Genomic DNA, 23,197 nt, shown 5'->3' on the forward strand with positions numbered 1-23,197 from the left:
ATGTGTTTAGCACCTCATCTAAGTACGTGTGCATTGGAAGAGGTTTTATAAGCATGGAATCGTAGGAAAAACTAACGAAGCAACTGTAAGCTGACCCAACCCTTTCATCAGAGGCAAATTACAAGAACATCAGGTCTCGACAACTGAACTAGAAAGTTACTAGTGGTTCAAATGCTTCAGTTACTAGTGGTTCAAAGAAACCCTTGCCCCCAAACCTGTGAAGCTACAATTTTTTGGCTTGGTTTGTCTGGTACTCGACACTATCATTCTTGGCATGAAGTTATGTGGCAGAATACTCTTCAAGAACAACTCTTTCCATTCACCCAATTGACATAAAGAGTCTATCTTGTTTCCGATCCCTCTCATTGCCACCAACGAATGAGAATCGACACTTGACTTTTCTCTCTTTTCTTCATGTGCCTCTACGAGAACCACTGATAGCCTTTGGCTGCTTTGGATCTTGAGGGTAGGGCGGAGAGCAATATATTTCAATTTCCTAACTAGAAGACCTTAATCCATTAATAGGAGTTGATTCCCCGAGCGCATTTTGTTCTTTCGTATGAGCCCTACAAAAACTTGTTGCACCTAAATGTATGAACATGAATTAATTTTGCATTTATATGTTTTTGCAGTAAGATTTTGCACGCACCTAACTTTACTTTTTATATGAAAACAATAAATGAACATAGTGATTTTGTTCCAAATAACAGTGGTGTTGAGCATCCTAAGATGTGAGGTTAATGATTTCATGGTACCATCCTTAGGATTAATTTCTAGTACCACCATCATGACAAGTTCGGCATTATCTGACATCCGCCACTCGCTCATGCTACCTACAACAAACCCGCGGTCTCCCGAAGCTCGAAACCTATGGGTGTGACTAGAAAAAAAATCTTAGAAAGGAAAAAAATAATGATTGCATGCACACCTAAACCCTAGCTATCCTGGTATGGGGCACGTAGTAGTTTAAGCTACTAGCTAGAGAGAGGAAAATCACCATCTATGGTTCTAATTTATGATATTCATCATCTACATTTCTAACTTAGCAAATGAAAATTGAACCCATCGGTCAGCATTAGGTACTTGTTCAAAGAAAATAGCATCATCATCTTAGCTTCACAACAAACAAGTAGTACAAATAGAAAGACTGAATAGAAAGACTGAATGAAAATGCATCATCATCTTACCTGGCTATTTACTGCTGCTGCTGCGCTGTAGGGGCGGAGGAAGGGGCGCCGCTGGTGGAGAGGGCGAGGCCGAGGACGGCGTGGGGCTTGAGGGCCTGCGGCTTGGTGAGGCCGACGAGGTGATCGTCCCCGACGCCGGCGGAGCTAGGGTTCAGGGAGACGGTGGGCGGCGCTGAGGGGATAGGGCGGTTGAGAGGGGGTAGGGGTAGGGGGAGGTCGGGAGGGAGGGGGCGCAGGCGGGGCCGCGGGGGGAGGGGGACGGCGAGGGCGCGGGCGCGGACGGAGGGGGGACGGTGAGGGAGGTGGTCGGCGGCGGAGGGTGGTCGGGTGCACGTACGGCCGGGGACGGCGGGTGAGGCAGGGGAGGGATTAGATGGATTGGGATTGGGGATTTTAGTGTGGGGGAGGCTTAGCAATGGCGCACCACCCAGGGGTGCGCCATAAGTACATCAATAGCAATGGCGCACCACCGAAGGGTGCGCCATAAGTAATTTAATCTAGCCCGACATATATACCACCTAACCCTATCTACAACAGAACCAGCCCACTAGCCCGACTGGTCAGTACGCAGCACACACATCAGGAGGTCCTGGGTTTGATTCCTAGGCTCCCCAATACTTTTTTTATGCATTTTAAATCCTGTTTGATATTTTTTTGTGTTTAAATATGTTCAAACTTGTTTAAAACATAACAGTAATATTTTTTTATAAAAACAGTAATAATTATTTAGAAAATATGTTCAAATTTGTTAATTGAAAATATCATCGGCGGCGGTGGTGGAGCGGGGGGAAGGTGCGGGGGGTGCCCGTTGGCGGCGGTGGAGCGGGGGAGGGTGCGGGAGGTGGGGGGCGGGTGCTCGTCGGCGGCGGTGGAGCGCGGAAGGGTTGCGGTGGGTCGTCGGCGGCGGTGGAGCTAGCGGGGGAAGGTGCGGGTGGGATCGAGATCGAGATCAAAAAGAACCCGCGCACTAGCCCGACTGGTCAGTACGCAGCACACACACCAGGAGGTCCTGGGTTCGATTCCCAGGCTCCCCAATATTTTTTTATGCATTTTAAATCCTGTTTGATATTTATTTGTGTTTAAATATGTTCAAACTTGTTTAAAACATAACAGTAATATTTTTTTTATAAAAACAGTAATAATTTTTTAAAAAATATGTTCAAATTTGTTAATTGAAAATATCATCGGCGGCGGCGGTGGAGCGGGGGGAAGGTGCGGGGGGTGCCCGTTGGCGGCGGTGGAGCGGGGGAGGGTGCGGGGGACCGGGTGCTCGTCGGCGGCGGTGGAGCGGGGGAGGGTGCGGGGACCGGGTGCTCGTCGGCGACGGTGGAGCGGGGGAGGGTTGGGGTGGGTCGTCGGCGGCGGTGGAGCTAGCGGTGGAGCTAGCGGGGGAGGGTGCGGGGGGTGCCCGTTGGCGGCGGTGGAGCGGGGGAGGGTGCGGGGGGGCGGGTGCTCGTCGGCGGCGGTGGAGCAGGGGAGGGTTGCGGTGGGTCGTCGGCGGCGGTGGAGCTAGCGGGGGAGGGTGCGGGTGGGATCGAGATCGAGATCAAAAAGTGTCCATGAAAATATACACGGTGCGCCATTAGCAGTTTTGCAAAAAAGTAAAAAAAAATTATATACTAATGGCACACTGTTTAAAGGGTGCGCCATTACTTGGTAGAACTAGTAATGGCGCACTTTGGCACCATGCGCCATTAGAGTGTATGGAAAAATGAAAAAAAAACATTCAATACTAGTGGCGCACCGTGCGCCCGGTGCGCCATTAGTGTCTTCCACACTAATGGCGCACCACCAACCGGTGCGCCATTAGTATATAGTAGTGGCGCTCTACTTACCTGGTGCGCCATTAGTATCAATCCTATCTATAGCCCTTTTCCTAGTAGTGTGTGCAGCCGCCATCTCCAGATCGGAACCACGCCCGCCGCCGCCTTGCCGCCCAGCGCGGCCAAGACAGCGCACCGCAGCGCCAACGCCACCCCCCGTCGAGGAAGGGGAGACGCCCTCTCCATCAGTGGCAGCCGCTACCCGCAGCCTCCGTGAACCCTAGGATCCAAACCAGCCGCACCGAGCCAGACCCCTGCCGCGCCGCCACAAAGCTACACCGCCGCCTCCCAGCGTAGCCACCACCGGATCCATGCGTCCCCGCCGCCGGAGGCCCCGCCGGACTCAACACCCCCACGAGCGACGGCCCACGCCGCCAAGATCCCAAGCAGGGGAGGTAGGAGAGAGGCCCCGCCGCTGCCAGCGCCGCACGGGCTTCGCCCGGCAGACGCCCTCTGGCAGCGGCGAGGAGGAGAGGACGATGGGGAAGGCTAGCGCCGGCAGCGGATCTGGAGCCCCCGTGACGCGCTCGCGGGGCGCGTCACGGGAGCGTTCCAAGGTTTAGACCCTCTCAGATTGTATTTTGCACACACTGAATTTGATCATGTCTTGTGCTTTACAATTGAGTAAACACCACATTCCAAGTCCTCTCCTTGTACCTCGGACCACTATAGACGATTACATCTCACCACGGAGCAGCAGGAGAGGTTGACGGTTAGGGAACCCCACATCTAACTACTTGTTCCCATCCAGTTCGTCACCAACCCAATCAGCAGCAATGATAATAGCAAAATGGTTAAAATGTTGAAAGCAGTAAATCTGAGGGCTGTAGAGGTGGACGGTGAGGGCTAGCCATTTCCTCGCTTTCGATTCCGACTTGATGTGGGTGGTATTGTATGTTCACACTGATAACGTAAACATGATCAATTCATGTACATGACAAAAACTCAAGGACTTGCATTACAGTTTTAGGAACTTGGAAATAGAAGCAAATAAAAATAAGATAAATAAAATGGTCGGGAATAGAGAGAGAACCACCTTTTCTTCAGTCATTCATTCTGTGTACGTGTGGATCTACATGTGTGTCACATCTCTCGTTTATGGCGGCAATAATTGCTTCGGGTGCTTGCCTGAAGATTAGAGAAAGCGGCTCAATGATAAACGGATAATGCCACATTGCAGTCTTGTATGCTGATGTGCGTGGCCCATGAATACATTCTTGTGGAAGTCATTATTGGGCTCCGTTATGGTCCTGGGGAATTTCAGAGCAAACAAGTATGAATGACAGGCAGTGTAAAGCAGATGATTTCTTTAAGAAAAAGGATACAGTCGTATGGAATAATATCGATGCAGAGAACAAAAAAATACTCCTTGGAATAATCAACAATATAGCGAATGTAGGAGTATTTAGGAGAACAACTAATGCAAACTGCACCGCCGAATTCCTGGGCGCTTGCTGGAGCATCATCCGGCAAGACATCTGGGATGTGTTTGAGCTGCTCTACGCACTGAGAGGGCGCGGGTTCAACAGGCTTAACCAAGCGCTGCTGACCTTGCTGCCCAAACGCGCAGATGCACATAAGCTGGGCGATTATCGACCGGTCTGCCTGATACACATTGTGGCCAAGATCTTCGCAAAGGTCATGTCTCTGCGCATGGCCTCCAAGCTCGACACTCTTGTCAGCCGCAACCAGAACACATTCATCGCCGGACGTAGCCTCCACGACAACTTCGTCCTCGTCCGGCAATCCCTCAAGTTGCTGCATCAACTCGGCGCACCTAGGCTCATGCTCAGGCTTGACCTCACACGCGCCTTCGACTCCATCTCCTAGCCCTTCCTTTTTGAGGTGTTGCGCCAGTACGGGTTTGGAGATCGATTCAGGGAGTGGTTGGCCATTCTTTTGTCCACGGGGAGCACTCGGGTCATGCTCAACGGAGTCCCCGGCCCGCCAATCTGGCACCGCCACGGGCTGCGGCAAGGAGACTCCACCTCCCCGCAACTCTTCGTGCTGGCGATGGACACGCTCGGGCGGCTGATGCGTCGCGCCCTCCATACCGGCATCCTCCAGCAGCTCCACCCCCGACGGGCTATTCCGGCGATCTCCCTCTACGCCGACGATGTGATGCTCTTCTGCCACGCCACCACCGAGGAGGTCTCCGCTGTCAAGGGCATTCTGGAAGTGTTTGGCACAACTTCTGGGCTCAAGGTGAACTACACCAAGAGTTCTGTCATGATTCTTCACGGCGATGACTCTAACGCGGGGCTGACTGAGCTGCTTGGGTGCCCCGTCGCGACACTGCCGATCACTTATCTTGGCATCCCGCTCACCACTCGTTGCCCTTCCGCGGCCCAGCTACAACCACTTGTCGACGCGGTGGCGGGCCGGCTTCCTACCTGGAAGGCTTGGCTGATGAACAAGGCCGGACAGCTGGCGCTTGTCAAGTCGGTGCTCAGCGCGATTCCAATTCACCAATTGCTCGCGCTCGCACCCCCAATAAGGCCCTGAAGCAACTTGAGAAGATTCAGCGTGGTTTTCTTTGGGCCGGCCGTGCGGACGCCCGCGGTGGGCACTGTCACGTGAACTGGCGCCGGGTCTGCCGCCCACTCGAATATGGGAGATAATTGCATCTATAGTCCTCGTAGTCGCTGGCGACGTTCAACTTGGTCCTGGAACTCGCGTATTGCTCCAATACGATCCCGGTACAAGAAAATACGTGTTCAATACGGTCCCTAAGGTTGAAAGAGCAGTCCTGGCTCTACGAAGATTCAGCGTGGTTTTCTTTGGGCCGGCCGTGCGGACGCCCGCGGTGGGCACTGTCACGTGAACTGGCGCCGGGTCTGCCGCCCACTCGAATATGGAAGATAATTGCATCTATAGTCCTCGTAGTCGCTGGCGACGTTCAACTTGGTCCTGAAACTCGCGTATTGCTCCAATACGATCCCGGTTCAAGAAAATACGTGTTCAATACGGTTCCTAAGGTTGAAAGAGCAGTCCTGGCTGTACAGGTGGCATACGTATCTCGTATTTCTATAGCTGACGGGCTCATTTGTCTGTGGGCCGAGAAATAAAAAGAAAAAACATACACGGCCCATTTGTCTTTGGGGCGAGGAAGTAAAAAGAAAAAACACGCCAAAAAATAAAAGGAGAAAAATCGACCTGGGGGATTCGAACCTGGCTAGATCGGCACCAGCGGTCGGCGAGCCAACCGCCAGGGCAGGTCCAGGATCTTTACTATTATGTTGCATCTATAGTCCTCGTAGTCGCTGGCGACGTTCAACTTGGTCCTGGAACTCGCGTATTGCTCCAATACGATCCCGGTACAAGAAAATACGTGTTCAATACGGTCCCTAAGGTTGAAAGAGCAGTCCTGGCTCTACGAAGATTCAGTGTGGTTTTCTTTGGGCCGGCCGTGCGGACGCCCGCGGTGGGCACTGTCACGTGAACTGGCGCCGGGTCTGCCGCCCACTCGAATATGGAAGATAATTGCATCTATAGTCCTCGTAGTCGCTGGCGACGTTCAACTTGGTCCTGGAACTCGCGTATTGCTCCAATACGATCCCGGTTCAAGAAAATACGTGTTCAATACGGTCCCTAAGGTTGTAAGAGCAGTCCTGGCTCTACAGGTGGCATACGTATCTCGTATTTCTATAGCTGACGGCACCAGCGGTCGGCGAGCCAACCACCAGGGCAGGTCGAGGATCTTTACTATTATGTGGATGCATCTTCTGTTATCTGGATATATAGTTGTCTTTTAAAAAAATCGTGAATTTATAAAATGTTGAGATTTTAAAATAAAAATTGACCGATTCAAATTTTTTTCATGATTCAAAAATAAAAGTTCGTGGATACGAAATATGTCCAATTTTAAAATATCCATAACAATGTTTGGGAATTTTTAATAAATGTTGACTGATTCAAAACAATATTCATGAATTCACAAAATGTTCGTCACAAACAAAGAATGTTTCTGAATTTCAAAAGTTGTTGCCCAATTACAAGAAATGTTCACCTATGCAAAAAAAAAACTTGAAGAGTTCCAAAAACCTTTATTAATCCATCATTATGGGGAATTTTATCAAACTTTCCAAACTTTTCTTTACATTTTATAGACATTTGCAATTTTCAATTACATTATTTGTAAAGTATGCAAAAAAGTTTTTTTGCATTGTATAAACATTTTGGAAAATTTCACATACATTATTTGGAAATATGTGAGTATTTCCTTTAAATGTTATGTTTATTTTTAGAATGGGAATAAACATTTTCTGAACCTTGTTGGAACTTAATGAAAGTATGCACACTATGTACAGTGTATTCTGCCGGTAAAGCGCGTGCTAACCACCAGACCAAGTGTGTGTGTGTGTGTGTGTGTGTGTGGAGATGCACTTACTTATATATTTAGTCTTTTCTATAATAAATCTATATAGGGTTTTTAGTGAAAATAAATATACTTATTTTTTAAAAAAGAAATTTATTTAGGTATACAAAGTCTTTTCTTTTGGGCTGGACGGGCCTGTATTTTCTGTTTTAAAGTCTCTGTGTGTGTTTTGCATTTTTGTCCTTGTTCATTTTTTAGCGGTCTCCTATTTGGCGCGAGCAACCTGGTGCTTACCCCCCTAAACTAACTACGTACAATTGTTTTTTGAAACTGCGAACAGTTTTTTTATTCATGAACAGTTTTTCAAATCAGTAAACATTTTTACAAATTGGGGTGAACATTTTTACAAATTTCTTCATCGAGTTGAAAAAAATTTCACCAAAATTTTGAAGATGTGAACATTTTGAATTTTAGTACAAATTCGTGAATCTTTTTTGAATTCAAGAAAATTTTCTGAAATTGAGTACATATTTTTTAGAACTCGTCAACAAGTTTTTTTTGCATAGCCAAACATTTCTTGAAATTCAGAAACATTTTTTTTTGTGACGAACATTTTTTGAATTCTTGAATAGTTTTTTTGAATCTTTGACATTTAAAGTAATTGATATCTTCTTTTAATTCCCAAACATTGTTTCTAATATTTTAGAAAAAATCAGGGACATTTTTTATAGACAATAACTGCTATTTTTGTATCATGAACATTCTTTGAATCGACGAAAGTTTTTTTCAATAAACTATTGAAGATTTTACAGATTCTTAATTTTTTAAAAGGAAGTATGAATATAACATAGGACGCATCCCCAGATTAAACAGCCGCACGTACTTTGCTTGTTGGTTGGCTCGCTGAGCGTTGTTGGTGCCGAGCATGCGGGTTCGAATCTCCTCATAGCTCATTTTTCCTTTTATTTCTTGGGCCACCATCAATCCTTTTTATTTCTCGGCACACAGAAAAATGGGCCCGTCAGCTTTAAAAATACGAGATACTCCCTCCGTTCCTCAATATAAAGTGTATTATTTTTTCAAAAAGTCAAACTTCTCTATGTTTAACCAAGTTTATAGACAAAAAATATTAATATTAGAATACCAAATCATTATCACTAGATTCATCATGAACTATATTTTTACATTTTATATATTTAGTATTACAAATCTTTATATATTTTGCTGTAAAGTTGGTCAAACATAGACAACAGTTGACTTTTTGAAAAACTAATACAGTTGTTTCAATTTTAGGGACCGTATTGAGAAAGTATTTTTATGTACCGGGACTGTATTGAAGCAATACGCTAGTTCCAGGACCAAGTTGAACGTCGCCAGCGACTACGAGGACTATAGATGCAATTATCTCCGAATATGGCGGCCTAGGTGTCCGGGATCTCGAGCGCACGGGGCTTTTGCTCCGGCTGCGTTGGCTATGGCTTGCGCGCACGGACACTAATCGCGCTTGGCAGGGGCTGGACCTGCAGTTTTCGTTAGAAGAGCGCGCGCTCTTCCATGCTTCCATGACCATGGCCATTGGGGACAGCACGACCGCTATCTTCTGGGAGGACCGCTGGCTCGACGGCCAGTCCGTCCGCGAGCTGGCGCCCATGCTCTTCCAGTGCATCCCCAAGCATCGCCGGAAATTGAGAACGGTGGCGGATGCCCTGGCTGGGGCGCGCGACATCCAGGGGCTGATCGGCCTTCCCGAGATTGGACAGTACCTGAAGCTGTGGCATCTGGTACAGCATGTTGAGCTATCCAACGAGCCAGACAAGCTGCTCTGGAGCTGGACCGCCAACGGCGTGTACACGGCTCAGTCCTGTTACCGGGCAACCTTCCAGGGAGCGACGGGCTGCCACTCCTGGAAGCTCATTTGGAGAAGCTGGGCACCGCCCAAAGTGAAATTTTTCCATTGGCTGGCATGCCAAGATCGCTGCTGGACCGCGGAGCGGCTTGCACGCCGTGGCCTGCAGCACCACCCGTGATGCCTCCTCTGCGACCAAGAGCCAGAGACGATTAGACACTTGATGCTCGCGTGCCCCTTCGCCAGGCAGACATGGCATGAGACCCTATCTTGGCTGCGCTTGTTGACAGGATCAAGGACGAGGCCCGATGTTGGGCAAAGGCCGGGGCTCAAGGGCTCAGGGTCGTTTTGCCATCATCATGGGATGTCCACTGATCAGCTAACAACGGTGTAAAACTGCCTCCTAGGAGGATGTAAATTCCCTACCTTTCCAATGCAATGAAACGCAAAGTCCATTTGCGTTTTCTCAAAAGAGAGAGCAGGATAATCAGCAGAGATGGAAAGCATAGCATAGACAATAACGTGAGAAAGGGCTAGACAAATAGTTGACAATAGCATAGACATTTTTTTGCTGTCTCACTCTTGTTCCAGTCACTGCTGCTACTTGGTCCAAATAGTTTACATGATTGCTGACAGTTTTCAAATTATATAAACAAAAGAAGAAAAGGGCTAGAATGTACATAAGGCAGACTGCATAATATGAATGAAAAGATAAATAAAGAAAAAATTATTCAAGAGAATATAAATTGGTATCTCTGGTCAACAACATAAATATTTGACAAGACTCTAAAATGGGCTAAAAGCACTCATAGGATATGTATGAGAAAATTTGTCAAAATATATCTATAGTGCTTTTAGGCCCACTAATGCATGTCCGTGCGTTGCCACGGAACAATAAACATAAACACGAGACATTTTGTAAAAAGAAAATCTAATATAATTTCATACATATACGTTTTGAGAACAGAGTTGCAGGTGCCATACATGTAATTCTTGCAATCAATTCAAAACAAATCAAACATATTTCCCATGTACTCCCCCGTTCCTAAATATTTGTCTTTTTAGAGATTTCAAATGGACTACCACATACGGATGTATATAGACATATTTTAGAGTGCAGATTCACTCATTTACTCCATATGTAGTCACTTGTTGAAATCTCTAGAAAGACAAATATTTAGGAACGGAGGGAGTAGTTTTTGGGGAAGTCAATTCGTTGCATGCTCAGTATTAGTGTACAGTAGGTTGTAGTTGGCTAAGGAGTAAAATGTAGGAGTGCAAAACTTGATGATACACATGCTCATAGCTTCCTGTCGGTCGAGTGTTGCTCCTCTGTTTATTGAACATCCGATCTTGTTGCCGGCCTCTTGGATGAGCAGAGTCAGTTGCTCCTCTGCAAATTCGGTTTAGTGTCCAAATTCAGGAGGAACTGCACATTCGTACTTCCGCTGGTGTAGTAGCAGTACACACCCGACACCTAGCAAACTTTCCAGTCATACCTGATACAACATTATGCTGTATCTTTTATTGTTGTCCATTCTGCAAGGCTATTTGACTGCCAAATCGTCAATATGACTGCAGTTGATGGCAATGGTATTGGTAACTAAACAAGGGAAATTGATTCTTACCATTATCCCATGCCCAAACAAAACCATGTGGCAAACAACTGAAAAAAGAGCGAAACAACAATAGCACATCTTATTTCAAAATACTTAAACTATATTTGGTCCTGATTCACGAAAAAAATATACACATTTTACATGACAAAAGTCAAATAAATAAGCTCATTTTACACACTCCAATCACAGACCTAATATTACACATCAATTTTCAGTTATTCTGATCTAGAAGGATGGTTCCAAATTGATCAAAGAAGCAAATAAAAGAAAAGGCCATTGTTGGAACAAACAAAAGGTGAGATTTTGTATCAGGGCCTCACCCAACCACATTTCTGTCCGTTCTCTTGGAAAAACTGTATATATGCAATAACCTGCAATAGAAAATTGTGTCAAGAATGACCAACTGAATAAAATGGGTTGCATCATATAATCAATAACCTTCTAGGTGTGTGCCTTGTTTCTTTTATGAAAATCAGCACCAAATTATTTATGTGTGCATCTCTAGTTAGAACCCAACCAAAACTAATAAAATCTCTGAGGTGAAAAACACATAAAAATTAATGGACTAAAAATATAGCAGGATTGAGCACCACATCCCAAGTGTTGCATGTTGGAAAGGGTAATCGCTAAGACTTTAAGGTCGATCCATCATGAACGAAAGCCTGCACAAATGGTCAAATTCTGTAAAAAAGGATCAATATTCAGAGGACTGTTAACTAACACCTCAGGGAGCATTTTGAAGCAGGGAAAATATCATGACAGCTCGATTAACATGATTATCGACAAGTCGAGAATTGTACCTTTTTCATGCTTGACCTCCTATATGAAGTATCTCATAGTCCCTTGCAACATAGCAAGGTAGCCTATATGAAATAACAACTGGGACACTAAAAAGAATTGGTACTCAAGCTGATCGACCAAAAACAAATTGAAATATGCGATTTCAGAATCCACTCCATTCGCCGAAAATGGAAAGGTAAAACATGGACTATATCAATTATTAATCTTGTAATAGTTGTGTTAGATGATAGCTAAGAACTACTTAAATTAGCACAATTAATCAAGATAAAATGGTGAAATCACCAGCTTGCTAGTTCCCTCTTTTGGTTGCCTATAGATCTCAAAGATTGTCAGAGTTCACCAACGATTGCTTGTCCAAGTAGTGTAGAAATCCCAAATCTACTTAGCCAGGTGATACATGTAGCTCCTAGGTTGTATCACCGTGAGTTGAAGAAGTATAAACAGCAAATACGTTATATGCCAGTGTGTGTGCATGTGTTGCTAGCTAGTCGATCAATAGAATCCACCTGCTATTCGATCAATCAATCCACCGATTTGATCCATCTGAAGGCAAAGCTAGTTAGGTACGTACGCTGTTAGCTGATTCAATCCATCTCAAGGCAAGCCAGGTTCGATATGTGTTCGTTTTGCCATCAACCGAAAGCGCCGGCCAGACGGAATATTGGTTTCACGGGCATGGAGACGACAATAATGAAGGAAAGGATCGAGATCGACACACCTGTGCTAGTGTCCTTGACTGAGGCAATTGGCGTCAAGTCCGAGTTGTTGGCCTTCCATGCATCCTCGTACGCTATCTGCTCCGCTGCATGTGTCTTCAGAACTTAAAGTCGTATAAAAGCGAGGGGCTAGTAAGCCTTTTCCAGGTTCATAACTGCATTGAAGATTTTTTTTAATTCGCAGGAAATAATTATTGATATAGCAATTCTAAGTATACTTTTTTACAATGATTATAAACAATCTGCCATCAGACCCATGTTATATATTTGTGTCAACAGAAAAATGCTAAGAATCATTTATTCTCCACCTTGATCTAAACATCATTCCTCGTCCATTGAAATTGTAATCTGCACGAAATTAATCTCACAAAACAACTCATAAGTCAAAACGCCGAATGAATCGTGGCTGTGTGAAAGGACAAGCAATCTAAATCCAAGTAATTGAAAATAATTGCATAGCTTACCATAAATTCTGCAATGCAAGAGCAACACTTTGCAGGCACAGGTAGGAACATGACGAAAACGAAGGAGAGGATGGAGATAACATCGCGTACTGAAGTCCGGGTTGTGGCCCTTCGTGCCGCACGTGCCCTCACCGCAGCCACGGCCGTCTGCTTGCAACGATGATGACGTGCTGATTCCTCGTAATGGGGCAACCTTGCCTTGGGTGGTTCACGCCCACCAGAGCCAAATCGCGGAGGATGATGGCGACGGCGGGATGAAGTGGTCAAGGTGGAGCTAGACACCCCTACCCATGGCCGTCTCCTTCCTGCAAATGTTAAGATAGTACACTGAATCATTACCTAAACCAGATATCTAGCCGGGCTGCTGTAAGCACGTCTTGCTGGTCGGCGACCATGGTCCCGGCTGATTGATCCAGCAAGTGTAGGCAAGCCATGAGCCTTGGTGAGGTTGCCGACTTCCCAATCTGCCGTGAGGTTGTGGGTGAGAGAACAGAAGGAGCCGTCCGTCCTCGTAGCATTGGCCGAGTCGAGCGAGGAAGGAGGAGGCCGGCGGCTGCATTTTTTCTGGGGAGAGACACAGGACAGGATCGACATCGAGTGGGTTGTCGCATTGGCCGAGTCGAGCGAGGAAGGAGGAGGCCGGTGGCTGCAATTTTTCTGGGGAGACACAGTACTGGATCGACATCGGGTGGGTCCGGGTTTGGGGGCGATGGTGCGTGGGTGGTGGGACGTGCGTAACTGGGTCGTTTTTTCCTTTTCTCCTGCATTTCCGTTTTCACGTAACAGTGCAACTGCGAACGTGGATGGCACAAGGTGGGGCCGTGGCGAGTAGCGATCGCGGAGCAGAGAGGATGGATCGTGCGTGGGAAGAAAGAGGTCGAACCATCACGACCACTGATCCCCCTTTAATAGTAGAGATATGGTCATTAGTACACTACAGTATAGTTTGGTCTAGTTAGGATCATGACAAAGGATCCATGTAATGGTCATTAGTACACTACAGTATAGTTTGGTCACAAAAAAGAAAGGAACAGAGAAAGAAAAGGCCAAGAACTTTCTATTACCTTGTAATTATGTGTGCTGCCTTTGTTACTTGATCCAAAGACTGTATATGAATGCTCACAATTTCAGAACTGCGTGGAAAATAAAGAAAATGAAAGATGTTCAGCATCCGTATCAGTCAACTATTTGCAGCTGATGGCTTGGAAAAAGAAGAGGTGTATAAAGAAAGATGCAAGAAAATGCAAAAGGAAAGGAGATCCGTGGCTATCAGTTTGTAAGCTCATATAACAAACTAAAGTAAATAGATAAACTGGATCCATGGTTAGCCAATATATGTAGCCAGAGATCTGAAAAACCAGTACCTTTGATCTATTGTAGCATCAGTGGCGCTTGCTCGGAGCGCAGAACAGTGTGCTCTGGTTCATAGAAGATATCCATGAAAGAGTTAGAAAGACCTGGAACAACTTGGCTAATACAGGAGTATATAGCATAAAACTACCACATTACAGGCTAGTGCTACAAAAAACTACCTCTTTTTTTAATTTTTCAAAATTCTACAACTATTTTGGTTGGCTGTTCCAAAAAACACTAGTTACCGAATCGTTAAGTTTTGATCAGGTTTATGACAAGGAGGGTCCACGCGTCAGGAGAAAAATCATTTGACCGTTTGTTGACTGTTAAGTATAGTGTGGAGCCCACAAGTCAGGGTCAACCCTCTCCTCCTACCTCCAGCCACCAGAGGAAAGAGACCTCCGCCTCGCTGTCGCCGGCGAACGTCGCCGCCATCCCGAGAGGCGCCTCCTCCGCTCCTCCCCCTGCTCCACGCACGAGTCGCCACCTCCAGCCCCGCTGGCGCAGCAACGGCCAAGAGTGCTGCAGCAGCGGGCGTGCTGCAGGTGCTCGCGGGGCTGCTCGAGGTGGCCGGCTCCGTGCAGCCTCGCCGGTGCACCGTCGCGCGGGGCCTCCTCTGCTTCTGCGACGAGCTGGGGACACAGAGAGGAGCACGCCGACCACACCGCCAGGCGCTGCGGCTTCAAGTCCGTCGGCCACCGCCAGGCCGCACGGAGGCATGCCCGCCCCTTGCATGGAGACGAGGTGCGCGCCGCCCGCTACCTGCCGGAGTCGCCGCCGGTTCTGCCTCCTCTCTCTCCTCGGTATGTGCGCGCGCTCGTGGGTCGTGGCGGTGGCGTGCTCGTGCACTCTGGTGGGGGAGGCTCCGCCTTGCGCAGCCCTACACCTATCCATCTACTAGCAATTTTCGAAAATCTTGAACGGTCAAAAACAAAGTCAAAGGTGATCCGAAGGCCACGGATGCGCCAATCCGGGGGAGCTCCGTGGAGGAGGGTCGGCTAGCATCCTTATAGGTTAGAATAAGATTGACAGGTGCAAATGGGCTCAATCTGAAAGTCGTGTAAAGAGAGCATCCAAAGAAATTAAGCAAACAGCCACGAGAATAAGAAAGAGAGCCACCAAAATCCATAACCTGAATCTTTTACGCAGCGCTCAGAGACGATGAACTATTGGACCATTCTAACCAAAAGTTACTTAAGCAAACTTTGCAACCGAAATGAAGCTGATGTACTGAAACTTTGAACATCTGCACTTCGTCCACAACAGGTTCTCTTGCAACAAATAAGAATTCCAATTATTTAATAGTATGTGATACAAAATAGAAGAGGTAAAAAGACCTATGTTGCAAAATGAGGAAGATTACCACGGTAAGAATCCCAACTAATTAAAATTATACTCCCTCCGTCCCATAATGTAAGATGTTTTTTGACACTACACTAGTGTCAGAAAATGTCTTACATTATGGGACGGAGGGAGTATTAGGGAAGAGGAAGATATATATTCTGCCTGGCTGGGCCAATACCTTGTAATTTCATAGTGCAACAAAATTGTCATAAAGTGATGCCGTAACTAAAAAGGAGTAGCCCATACAATAGCTACTTCGAAAATCTTGAACCATTCATTATCATCCCTGACTAAGCCCCGGGCTTGTGCCATAAAGGACACCATTATAACATCTCACATCCTAAAGCAAGTGCACCTGTGACTACCATGAGTAACATCCGATGGGAAAAAAGCTCACCAGACATACATGGTAGATACAACCAATTCGACCGCCTAATATTTGTTTCCTCCGCCTTCTAGTCCATACTCTGTCAGAACTATCCCAGGTCCACTCCGAAGGGAAATTCAAATATCTTAAACACCTAGCATCCTCATATTCTTGTACTTAGTGTTTTTATAGCGAGTATGTTCAGAGGACCGTAGAGAAAAACAGGTTCATATTAATTGACTGGTTAATTGACTCTCTACAGCCCCTCACAAATTATACACAAACAAGATCGACAAAATCCAGAGCCGACCCTCAAGTAAGCTAGCTAGGTTCTGGGCTTAGTGCTGAAGTGCATAGTACTGTGCTACATGTCATGACCCAAACATGGATATGAGACGGACACTCAGATCCGTACCAATATCGAGTACAAATCAAGAGATACAAGGGGAATTTGGGGTGAGGATCAGCAACAGAGGGATGAGATAGGTAGCAGGAGGGTGAGGAACGGGAGCAGGAGGACGAGAAGATTCAGACGTTTCAATCAGTTCGATCCCCTCCTCATGTGCTCTCCCGACTGCATATGTAGCCCATGTGCCACTCAGCCTCCAATGGTTGGCCCATCTTGTAGCCCAGGCCCAGGTTGCGACTGTAGGGTGACAGCCCATAGTGGGGGTGTTACACTCTCCCTCCCTTGAAATTCGGCTTACCCTCAAGCCGATGATGATCAAGTGGAACTCGTGAATACCTCCAATCCCATCAAGCAAAAGAGTCGGCCCTCCTGGGTCATAGGATAATATCACATGCTTGCAAATGGTCAGCTCGAAGGAACAAAACAGGAGTTCATTGCCAAATGGAGCTGCAACTGAAGAGTGGGACATCTCGTTCTTGTCCATGCACAGGATACCTCTGAAACAACTAGTGTAACTGACAACAAACTGGCAAGTGCAAGCTTTAGCCTCTCCAGTGAACAGATCCCCAGGACAATTGATAGGTAAGAGACGGCAAGAAGACTCAAGCACAAACCCTATGTCGTGCTGCACCCTTTCTTTTGCCTGAGGTTGATGGTTCATCTCATAACTAAGCCCTGCTATGAACATCTGCACATGCTTACAAATGCATGAGAACATTGTGATACAAGGTGTCCACTCATGATTTGCTCTTGTAGCAGATTGAAACCAGCACAGAAAAGGTGAGCACTGGATCCAAGGAGAATAAATCTCAATTCTGTTGGTTTGAACAAATAGAGGGAACTGTAGGGGCAAGTGGCCAACTGAACCATCTGGAGAAAACTCAAATACTGCTATCCCAAACTGTGATCGCATGAACATACCTGGCGCTGAAGCTACATGTCGATCATAATCAGGTTGCCCCGAAGGAGAGATGTGTAATTCTAGAAAGGCTCGAGTAATATTGCCCATAGAAAGCTTCATGTAGTTCTCAACTGATTGCACTTTATATGGATGCCAACCACCTTGTAGAAGAATATCTCCTCCCTCCGATGTTGTGATGTCTGGTCTTACATAAGGAACATATCGATTCTCTGTTATCCACTCTTCAAAAGAGCCAAGGAACCTTGTCCTGAATCTAGAAAATTGGCCATTGTATTGTTGAAGAACACCCTTGATGTATGAGATTCTAGAGCAGGACTGGTAGAGCTTAACAACAGGCTGATTGGCTGATTTCTTATGGAGAGTGTGTGTTAGGCGATCAAGATCAGATATCCTTGTAAGTTGTTGCCTAAGACCCCGACGAAGCTCTGGATTTTCTGTGAAAGCCTGAACCATATCTAATCTGTTATTGACTTCGTTTACATATAGCCATTTGTTAAGTAGTCCTTGTCCCATCCTAGCAGTACACACTCTGTTCATGAAAGCAAACAAACTAAATTTGTTGTTTCCATCAGTTTTTTCTTCAACAATATTCAATGTTCGCACCACGGCAGAAGCAAGGCGCAGGTAGCAGTCCAAATTGTATTTCTCAATCGTGTAATTTCCATAATTAGTATCATCTGCTAGCAACCCATCATATAATACTAGAGCTCCAAGGGCACCCAAAGCATAGTCAAACTGAGATAGGAGGTCACGAACTGGCTCAACAGAACCCTTGATTATTCTACCAAGATCCTGCACAAGATCTCCAGATTTAAATTCAGCCTTCTTTCTTTCAGCCGCAAGAATACTGCAATTTCTACTAGCATCCAAATCTATTGATTTCTCAAAATCTGCTAGAAAAAGACACTCCTTGCAATGTAATGCAACAAGGGCTGATTCCACATTTGTGAATCGACTATCTTCAGGGAACTCAGTCAACCCAAGCTTCTGGTTTGTCATATTCACACAACTAAGCCCTACATATAGCTGGGATATTTGAAGAAATGAACATCTTTCTTTGTAGCAGGGTCGGGGGAAAGAATGGTGACCTCCACAGAAGACAGGAAACAATGCAGTAGTAACCGGGGAATATTGCATGACATTGTTTGCACAACGAATATCTTCGAAACTGCCAATGGTTCCAGGTGTTCCAGATTTTGTTAACCTCCAACTTGACCCACTTTTCTCATAGAGCTCCCGAAGCTTGTCACTCTTTCCAACACTGACAGCGTTTTGCGCCCACGGTGGCTTGTCCCGGCTTCCACTTCCACTGCTCTTGCTCATCCATGGATCTGGCCATGGTTTCAGCTCAGTTGAGTTTGCAATAGTATGTTCCACGAACCGCAACTGCCATGTACTTGGCGGTGCCCGTGGTGGCCATAGTGGCTGCATGACACCACCTTTCCTAATCTGCTCGTCGTCAGTATCCTCACACACCCAAGGCATAGCACAAGGTGAAGTGTTGCAGAGGATGTTGTTGAGCTGTGCGGTGGTCAATGGAGATGCATCTAACACAACCACATGGGTCACCTTGTTGGCGTCATCATGGGAGCATTCTGTCAAACATCTGTTGGGCTTCAATGTCTCCAACTCAAGGGCTGGCAAAGTCTCAGCCCGTGCTGCAACTGCCGAAAACATGCCTCTAGAGGGCGAGAATGATCCTGTAGTTTTGAAGTCGTTGACGGTGGCGCGCGATTCGGGCAATCCGTCGAGCATGTGGTTAGCGTCGGAGCAGCAAGGCTGCTGGTGTCGATGGCGACGACTCCGTGGTCTGCACCACGCACCACATGGGAAGCGAGCTTGGGGGAAACGCCAGTGAGGGTCTCCTTAGGCGTTAAGCCCTGAACTCCATGGCCGATGCAGCCGTCAAGCTCCTCAACAGCCCTAGCCGCATCCTTCACAATATCCTCTTCCTTTATCCGAGCAAGGGACGACGCTCTGGTGATGCTGGACGGCAATTGCGACTGCATGGCTGCTTGAATATCCGCGTGCAAGCCCTTGACGTACTGGTGTACAAAGCACTGGATGCTTATGGTGGAGTTGAGATCCAGCACACGATGTACTTGTTCCCAGAATGCCGTCGTGTACTCGGCCACGGTTGCGGTCTGCTTGAGCTCCAGCAGCAAGCACAAGTGCATGTTATACTCCGACGACACATCCTGGATGTCAAGGAGGCAGGCGTGCTCGTAGACACACCGGCCATGCAAGGCGAGAGCCCGCGCCGCGCCGACTCTTGATCGAAGCTGAACCACTGCCTCCAAATGGTGGATTCTCTGAAACAGGGAGACCTTCACCACACCATACGCGGCAAACACCTGCTGCAGTGTCTCCTCAGTAACCGAGTAGTACACGTGGTGCACGGTGATGCGGAGAACGCCGCCGGTGAACAGCTCTGGTTGGCTGGACATTTCGTCGAACATATGGTAGGCAGGAAGTGGGTGGTGAATTTTTGTTGGCTCTGAATACCAAATTGTCATGACCCAAACATGGATATGGGACGGACACTCAGATCCGAACCAATATCGAGTACAAATCAAGAGATACAAGGGGAATTTGGGGTGAGGATCAGCAACAGAGGGATGAGATAGGTAGCAGGAGGGTGAGGAACGGGAGCAGGAGGACGAGAAGATTCAGACGTTTCAATCAGTTCGATCCCCTCCCGACTGCATATGTAGCCCAGTGCCACTCAGCCTCCAATGGTTGGCCCATCTTGTAGCCCAGGCCCAGGTTGCGACTGTAGGGTGACAGCCCATAGTGGGGGTGTTACAGCTACATCACATTACAGGGAGACGTCCGTTTCAAAAAAAAAACATTACAGGGAGACGATGATACCAGCAGGAGGAAATTGAGTATCCTGAACTGTAACAGAACAGCCCCAAGACCACAAACCGTCGATACATCAAGATCTTTATTTTACCATCTCTAAATAAATCTCTGAACACACAAAAAGCTTGAGATATTTATGTTAGCCTGTCTAAATTACAGATTTATTTGAGTAATAAAAAGAAGAGCACAAAAAGGAAAGAAGACAAGGATAAATATCAGCACATTCACAAGAAGCTAGGAGTAGTATGGATCCACATATAGGTAGGTCTAGCCAACATAAATTCTGATAAACCTACTCATCTCCTCCCAAATATATGTGAAGGCTTCAGGACAAGGCAACATGATTTAAAAGACAGCAGTGCATATCACACACATACATATATGTAAGCTATGATTGCAGCAATACATGATTTTACTGACCTATTCCAGACCTATTCTCGGCTTGGATTTAGACTAATAATTTAGAGAGAATATGACTCTGAGTAGGAATAAGCCATGAGGGGAAAAAACAATGCTGCCTCCAGTCTAGTAAGTAATTCTTAATCCAAATTTACTGATTGGATGAGCTTAATAGATGTAAATCTCAATAAAATACACTGAATAACAGATGACACAGGCACACAGCACAAACAGAACCAAGGGAAACTCGGTTTTTTCTGACAATTAAGGGTAGGTTGTTGTGTAAGAAAACAGACAATCAGATCCTCTTGACTACAGCACAAACATATTCAATTCAATTTGTTAATCAAGGCAAAACCTGCGGGAACCTGAACATTTTTTCAGTTACAGATTATTTAGGTGCATAAGAGATATTAAAACTGCGAATTGTGTAGGGTAATTAGTCTTACGAATCACTCGGGGAAAAAAGTCTTAAGATTACTTGCCAACATTAGAATGATAAAAACCATGCCGGATGGAGAGCTGTGACTATATAGAGGGCAGTGTGTCATGATTTTGGATATGATCATTTGCTCAAGACGCAGCCCCTCAGAAATATCACTTGTGGCTGTCCTACATCATAATTCAGATCACAAGAAAAGACGGACTGAAAAATGTCAGCTTATTGATATTGATATAATTCGTTGAGCAAACAGCAAAGTACATATATACCTACAGTACAAAATCAAGTACTGTCCCTAATCTCAGTCAGGCTAAACTAAAGTCGTATTAACAGAAATTCCAATTTCTTCCATTAATTTTTGCAAAACATAAATCTATTTGGACTGAAAATCATGAAACAGCAGAACTGTTAAAGAACAGAGCCAGGGGACAAAAACAATATGTAAAACAGGGGATTCCATCCAGTGAATATCAAGGGGATACATACCTCTGGTGTAGCCGAGGCACGCGAAATTGGACGGTTGGACGGATGTTCTTGTTCCTCCGGCGAACTGGGCACTTCTTCCTCCGGCGAACTCGGTGGCACATTGGACGTTTCGTCGAAAATTGCAATTTGGACGGGCTTTGATGGAGCTTATGGTCCAAGGAGGCAACAGGTTTGGGCCGAGGACCCCTCCTTCTTATAGCAAGCAACTGAAATCTGGGTCGGCACTCCATTGCTTGGTGTTGGACAAGGATACGGCCTTCAATTGTCCATCCAAATCACGAAACGGGAGCAGTGGGTGGTGGTGGCAGCGGAGCTGATGGCATGCGGCTCGTGCAGCTGCTGGTCGCCTGCGCCGAGGCGGTGGTGTGCCGCGACCGGCCCAGCCGCTGCGCTGCTGCGTGAGCTGCAGGTCGGCGCGCCCGTGCACAGCACGACGTTCCAGCGCGTCGCGTCGTGCTCGTGCAGGACCTGGCGGACCGGCTGGCCCTGTCGCACCCGCCGGCGTTGGGTCCGGTCAGCATGGCGTTCTGCCTCCCGCGGTCGTCGTGCCTCGACGGGGCGCGCGGCGAGGCGCTCGCCGTGGCGTACGAGCTGTGCCCGCCCCTCAATCTCAACTGCTCCGCCGCGCCGCCTCACAATCTCTCCTGCTCCGCCGCGCCGCGCCGCCCCTCAAACTCTCCTGCTCCGCCACGCCGCCCCTGCCCTTCTCCTGCTCCCCCGCGGCACCTCACCTTCTCCTGCTCCCCCGCGGCAAGAAAGGAAGAGGGAGCGTCTGGATAAGACGCAGGGGTTTGTTTGTAAAAAACGAACCGTTTTTACACATGTAGAAGAGGGACTGCGGGTTGTATTACTGAAAACAATAAGGGTGTTTTAGCAAAAGCGCGACGACGGTGAGCACGTGCGCAGATCGCATTATTATTAAAGAAGAAGAAAAAAGATTATTATTACTAGTAAAAGAGCCCATGCGTTGCAACGGGAGAGTAAATAACACATGTTCTTAATCCAATTACCATGACTCAAGACCCTAATGTGTTTATGTTCTTTATTTTCACATGGCATCATATTTGTGTTGTTGATAGTGGTCTCAATGCTCACACAACGAAAGTGTGTTTGAGTGTGGTCAGTTCTAAGGCGTCTATCGCGCACACTCGCTCGAAATAAAATGATAAATATGTTCTTTTTTACCGCGAGGTTTTTCACAGGTGTGTATGCGTGGTTATCGATGTTTTCTTTCCTCTCTATCAGTAAGAAAGAAAAACGGATCGTATATTATAGATTAAGTTCACACCAAGATAACATTTTAGAATATTTGACAGCTAAAAATAGCATCATATTTAAATTCTACACATTTTTATAATCAAGTTTCATACATAACATGTTAAAATCGGAGTTACGGTTTAAAAGATATTGATAATTTTGTTTTAGATAAACTGCGGATTGATTAACCGAAAAGTCAGGGGGTTTATGTTAAAACGAAAAAATGATTCGGTTGACTTATATATGGACGGCGGGCTGATTACCTAAAACATCAGGGGGGGTTTCCGAGAAAATACAAAAAAAACGGTTCAGGAGTGACTTAAACGTGTACCGCGGGTTCAGAGGGTTTCTTTTTTGCATAATGTAAGACGGACGACCAGAAACCCAACTTGCTTTATTATTAGGTAAAGATTAAGGAAAGATACGAGTAAGAATTGATATGCATTTAACCCATTTTTCTGTTGAGTTTCATACATAGCATGTTAAAATTGGAGTTACGGTTTAAAAGATATTGATATTTTTGTTTTAGATAAACTGCGGATTGATTAACCAAAAAGTCAGGGGGTTTATGTTAAAACG

At 46.3% G+C, this 23,197-nt stretch overlaps 1 protein-coding gene across 10 annotated transcripts; it reads right to left on the minus strand.

Moving 5' to 3' along the window:
• Positions 1 to 3,843: 3,843 nt before the first annotated feature.
• On the minus strand, positions 3,844 to 22,131 carry LOC123070447 (uncharacterized). 10 transcript variants are annotated; one of them, XR_006433734.1, is made up of 5 exons: positions 14,139 to 21,345; positions 13,839 to 13,907; positions 12,775 to 13,079; positions 12,619 to 12,658; positions 10,877 to 12,465 (listed from the first exon to the last, which is right to left on the minus strand). XR_006433734.1 is itself a non-coding variant. In XM_044493678.1 (4 exons), the coding sequence occupies exons 1-4, from the start codon at positions 21,589 to 21,591 to the stop codon at positions 4,146 to 4,148; spliced, it is 468 nt and encodes a 155-aa protein (XP_044349613.1). In that variant the 5' UTR covers positions 21,592 to 22,130; the 3' UTR covers positions 3,844 to 4,145. The 10 variants fall into 10 exon arrangements, 2 of the variants coding, with proteins under 2 accessions (XP_044349613.1, XP_044349614.1); XR_006433731.1 differs by lacking the exons at positions 10,877 to 12,465; positions 12,619 to 12,658; positions 12,775 to 13,079 and adding exons at positions 3,844 to 4,260; positions 21,362 to 22,131 and having other exon boundaries at positions 14,139 to 21,040; XR_006433729.1 differs by lacking the exons at positions 10,877 to 12,465; positions 12,619 to 12,658; positions 12,775 to 13,079 and adding exons at positions 3,844 to 4,260; positions 21,362 to 22,131 and having other exon boundaries at positions 14,139 to 21,045.
• Between the last annotated feature and the right edge of the window lie 1,066 nt (positions 22,132 to 23,197).

This window comes from Triticum aestivum, chromosome 3B, assembly GCF_018294505.1.
Source record: "Triticum aestivum cultivar Chinese Spring chromosome 3B, IWGSC CS RefSeq v2.1, whole genome shotgun sequence".
Classification (NCBI taxonomy): Eukaryota; Viridiplantae; Streptophyta; class Magnoliopsida; order Poales; family Poaceae; genus Triticum; species Triticum aestivum.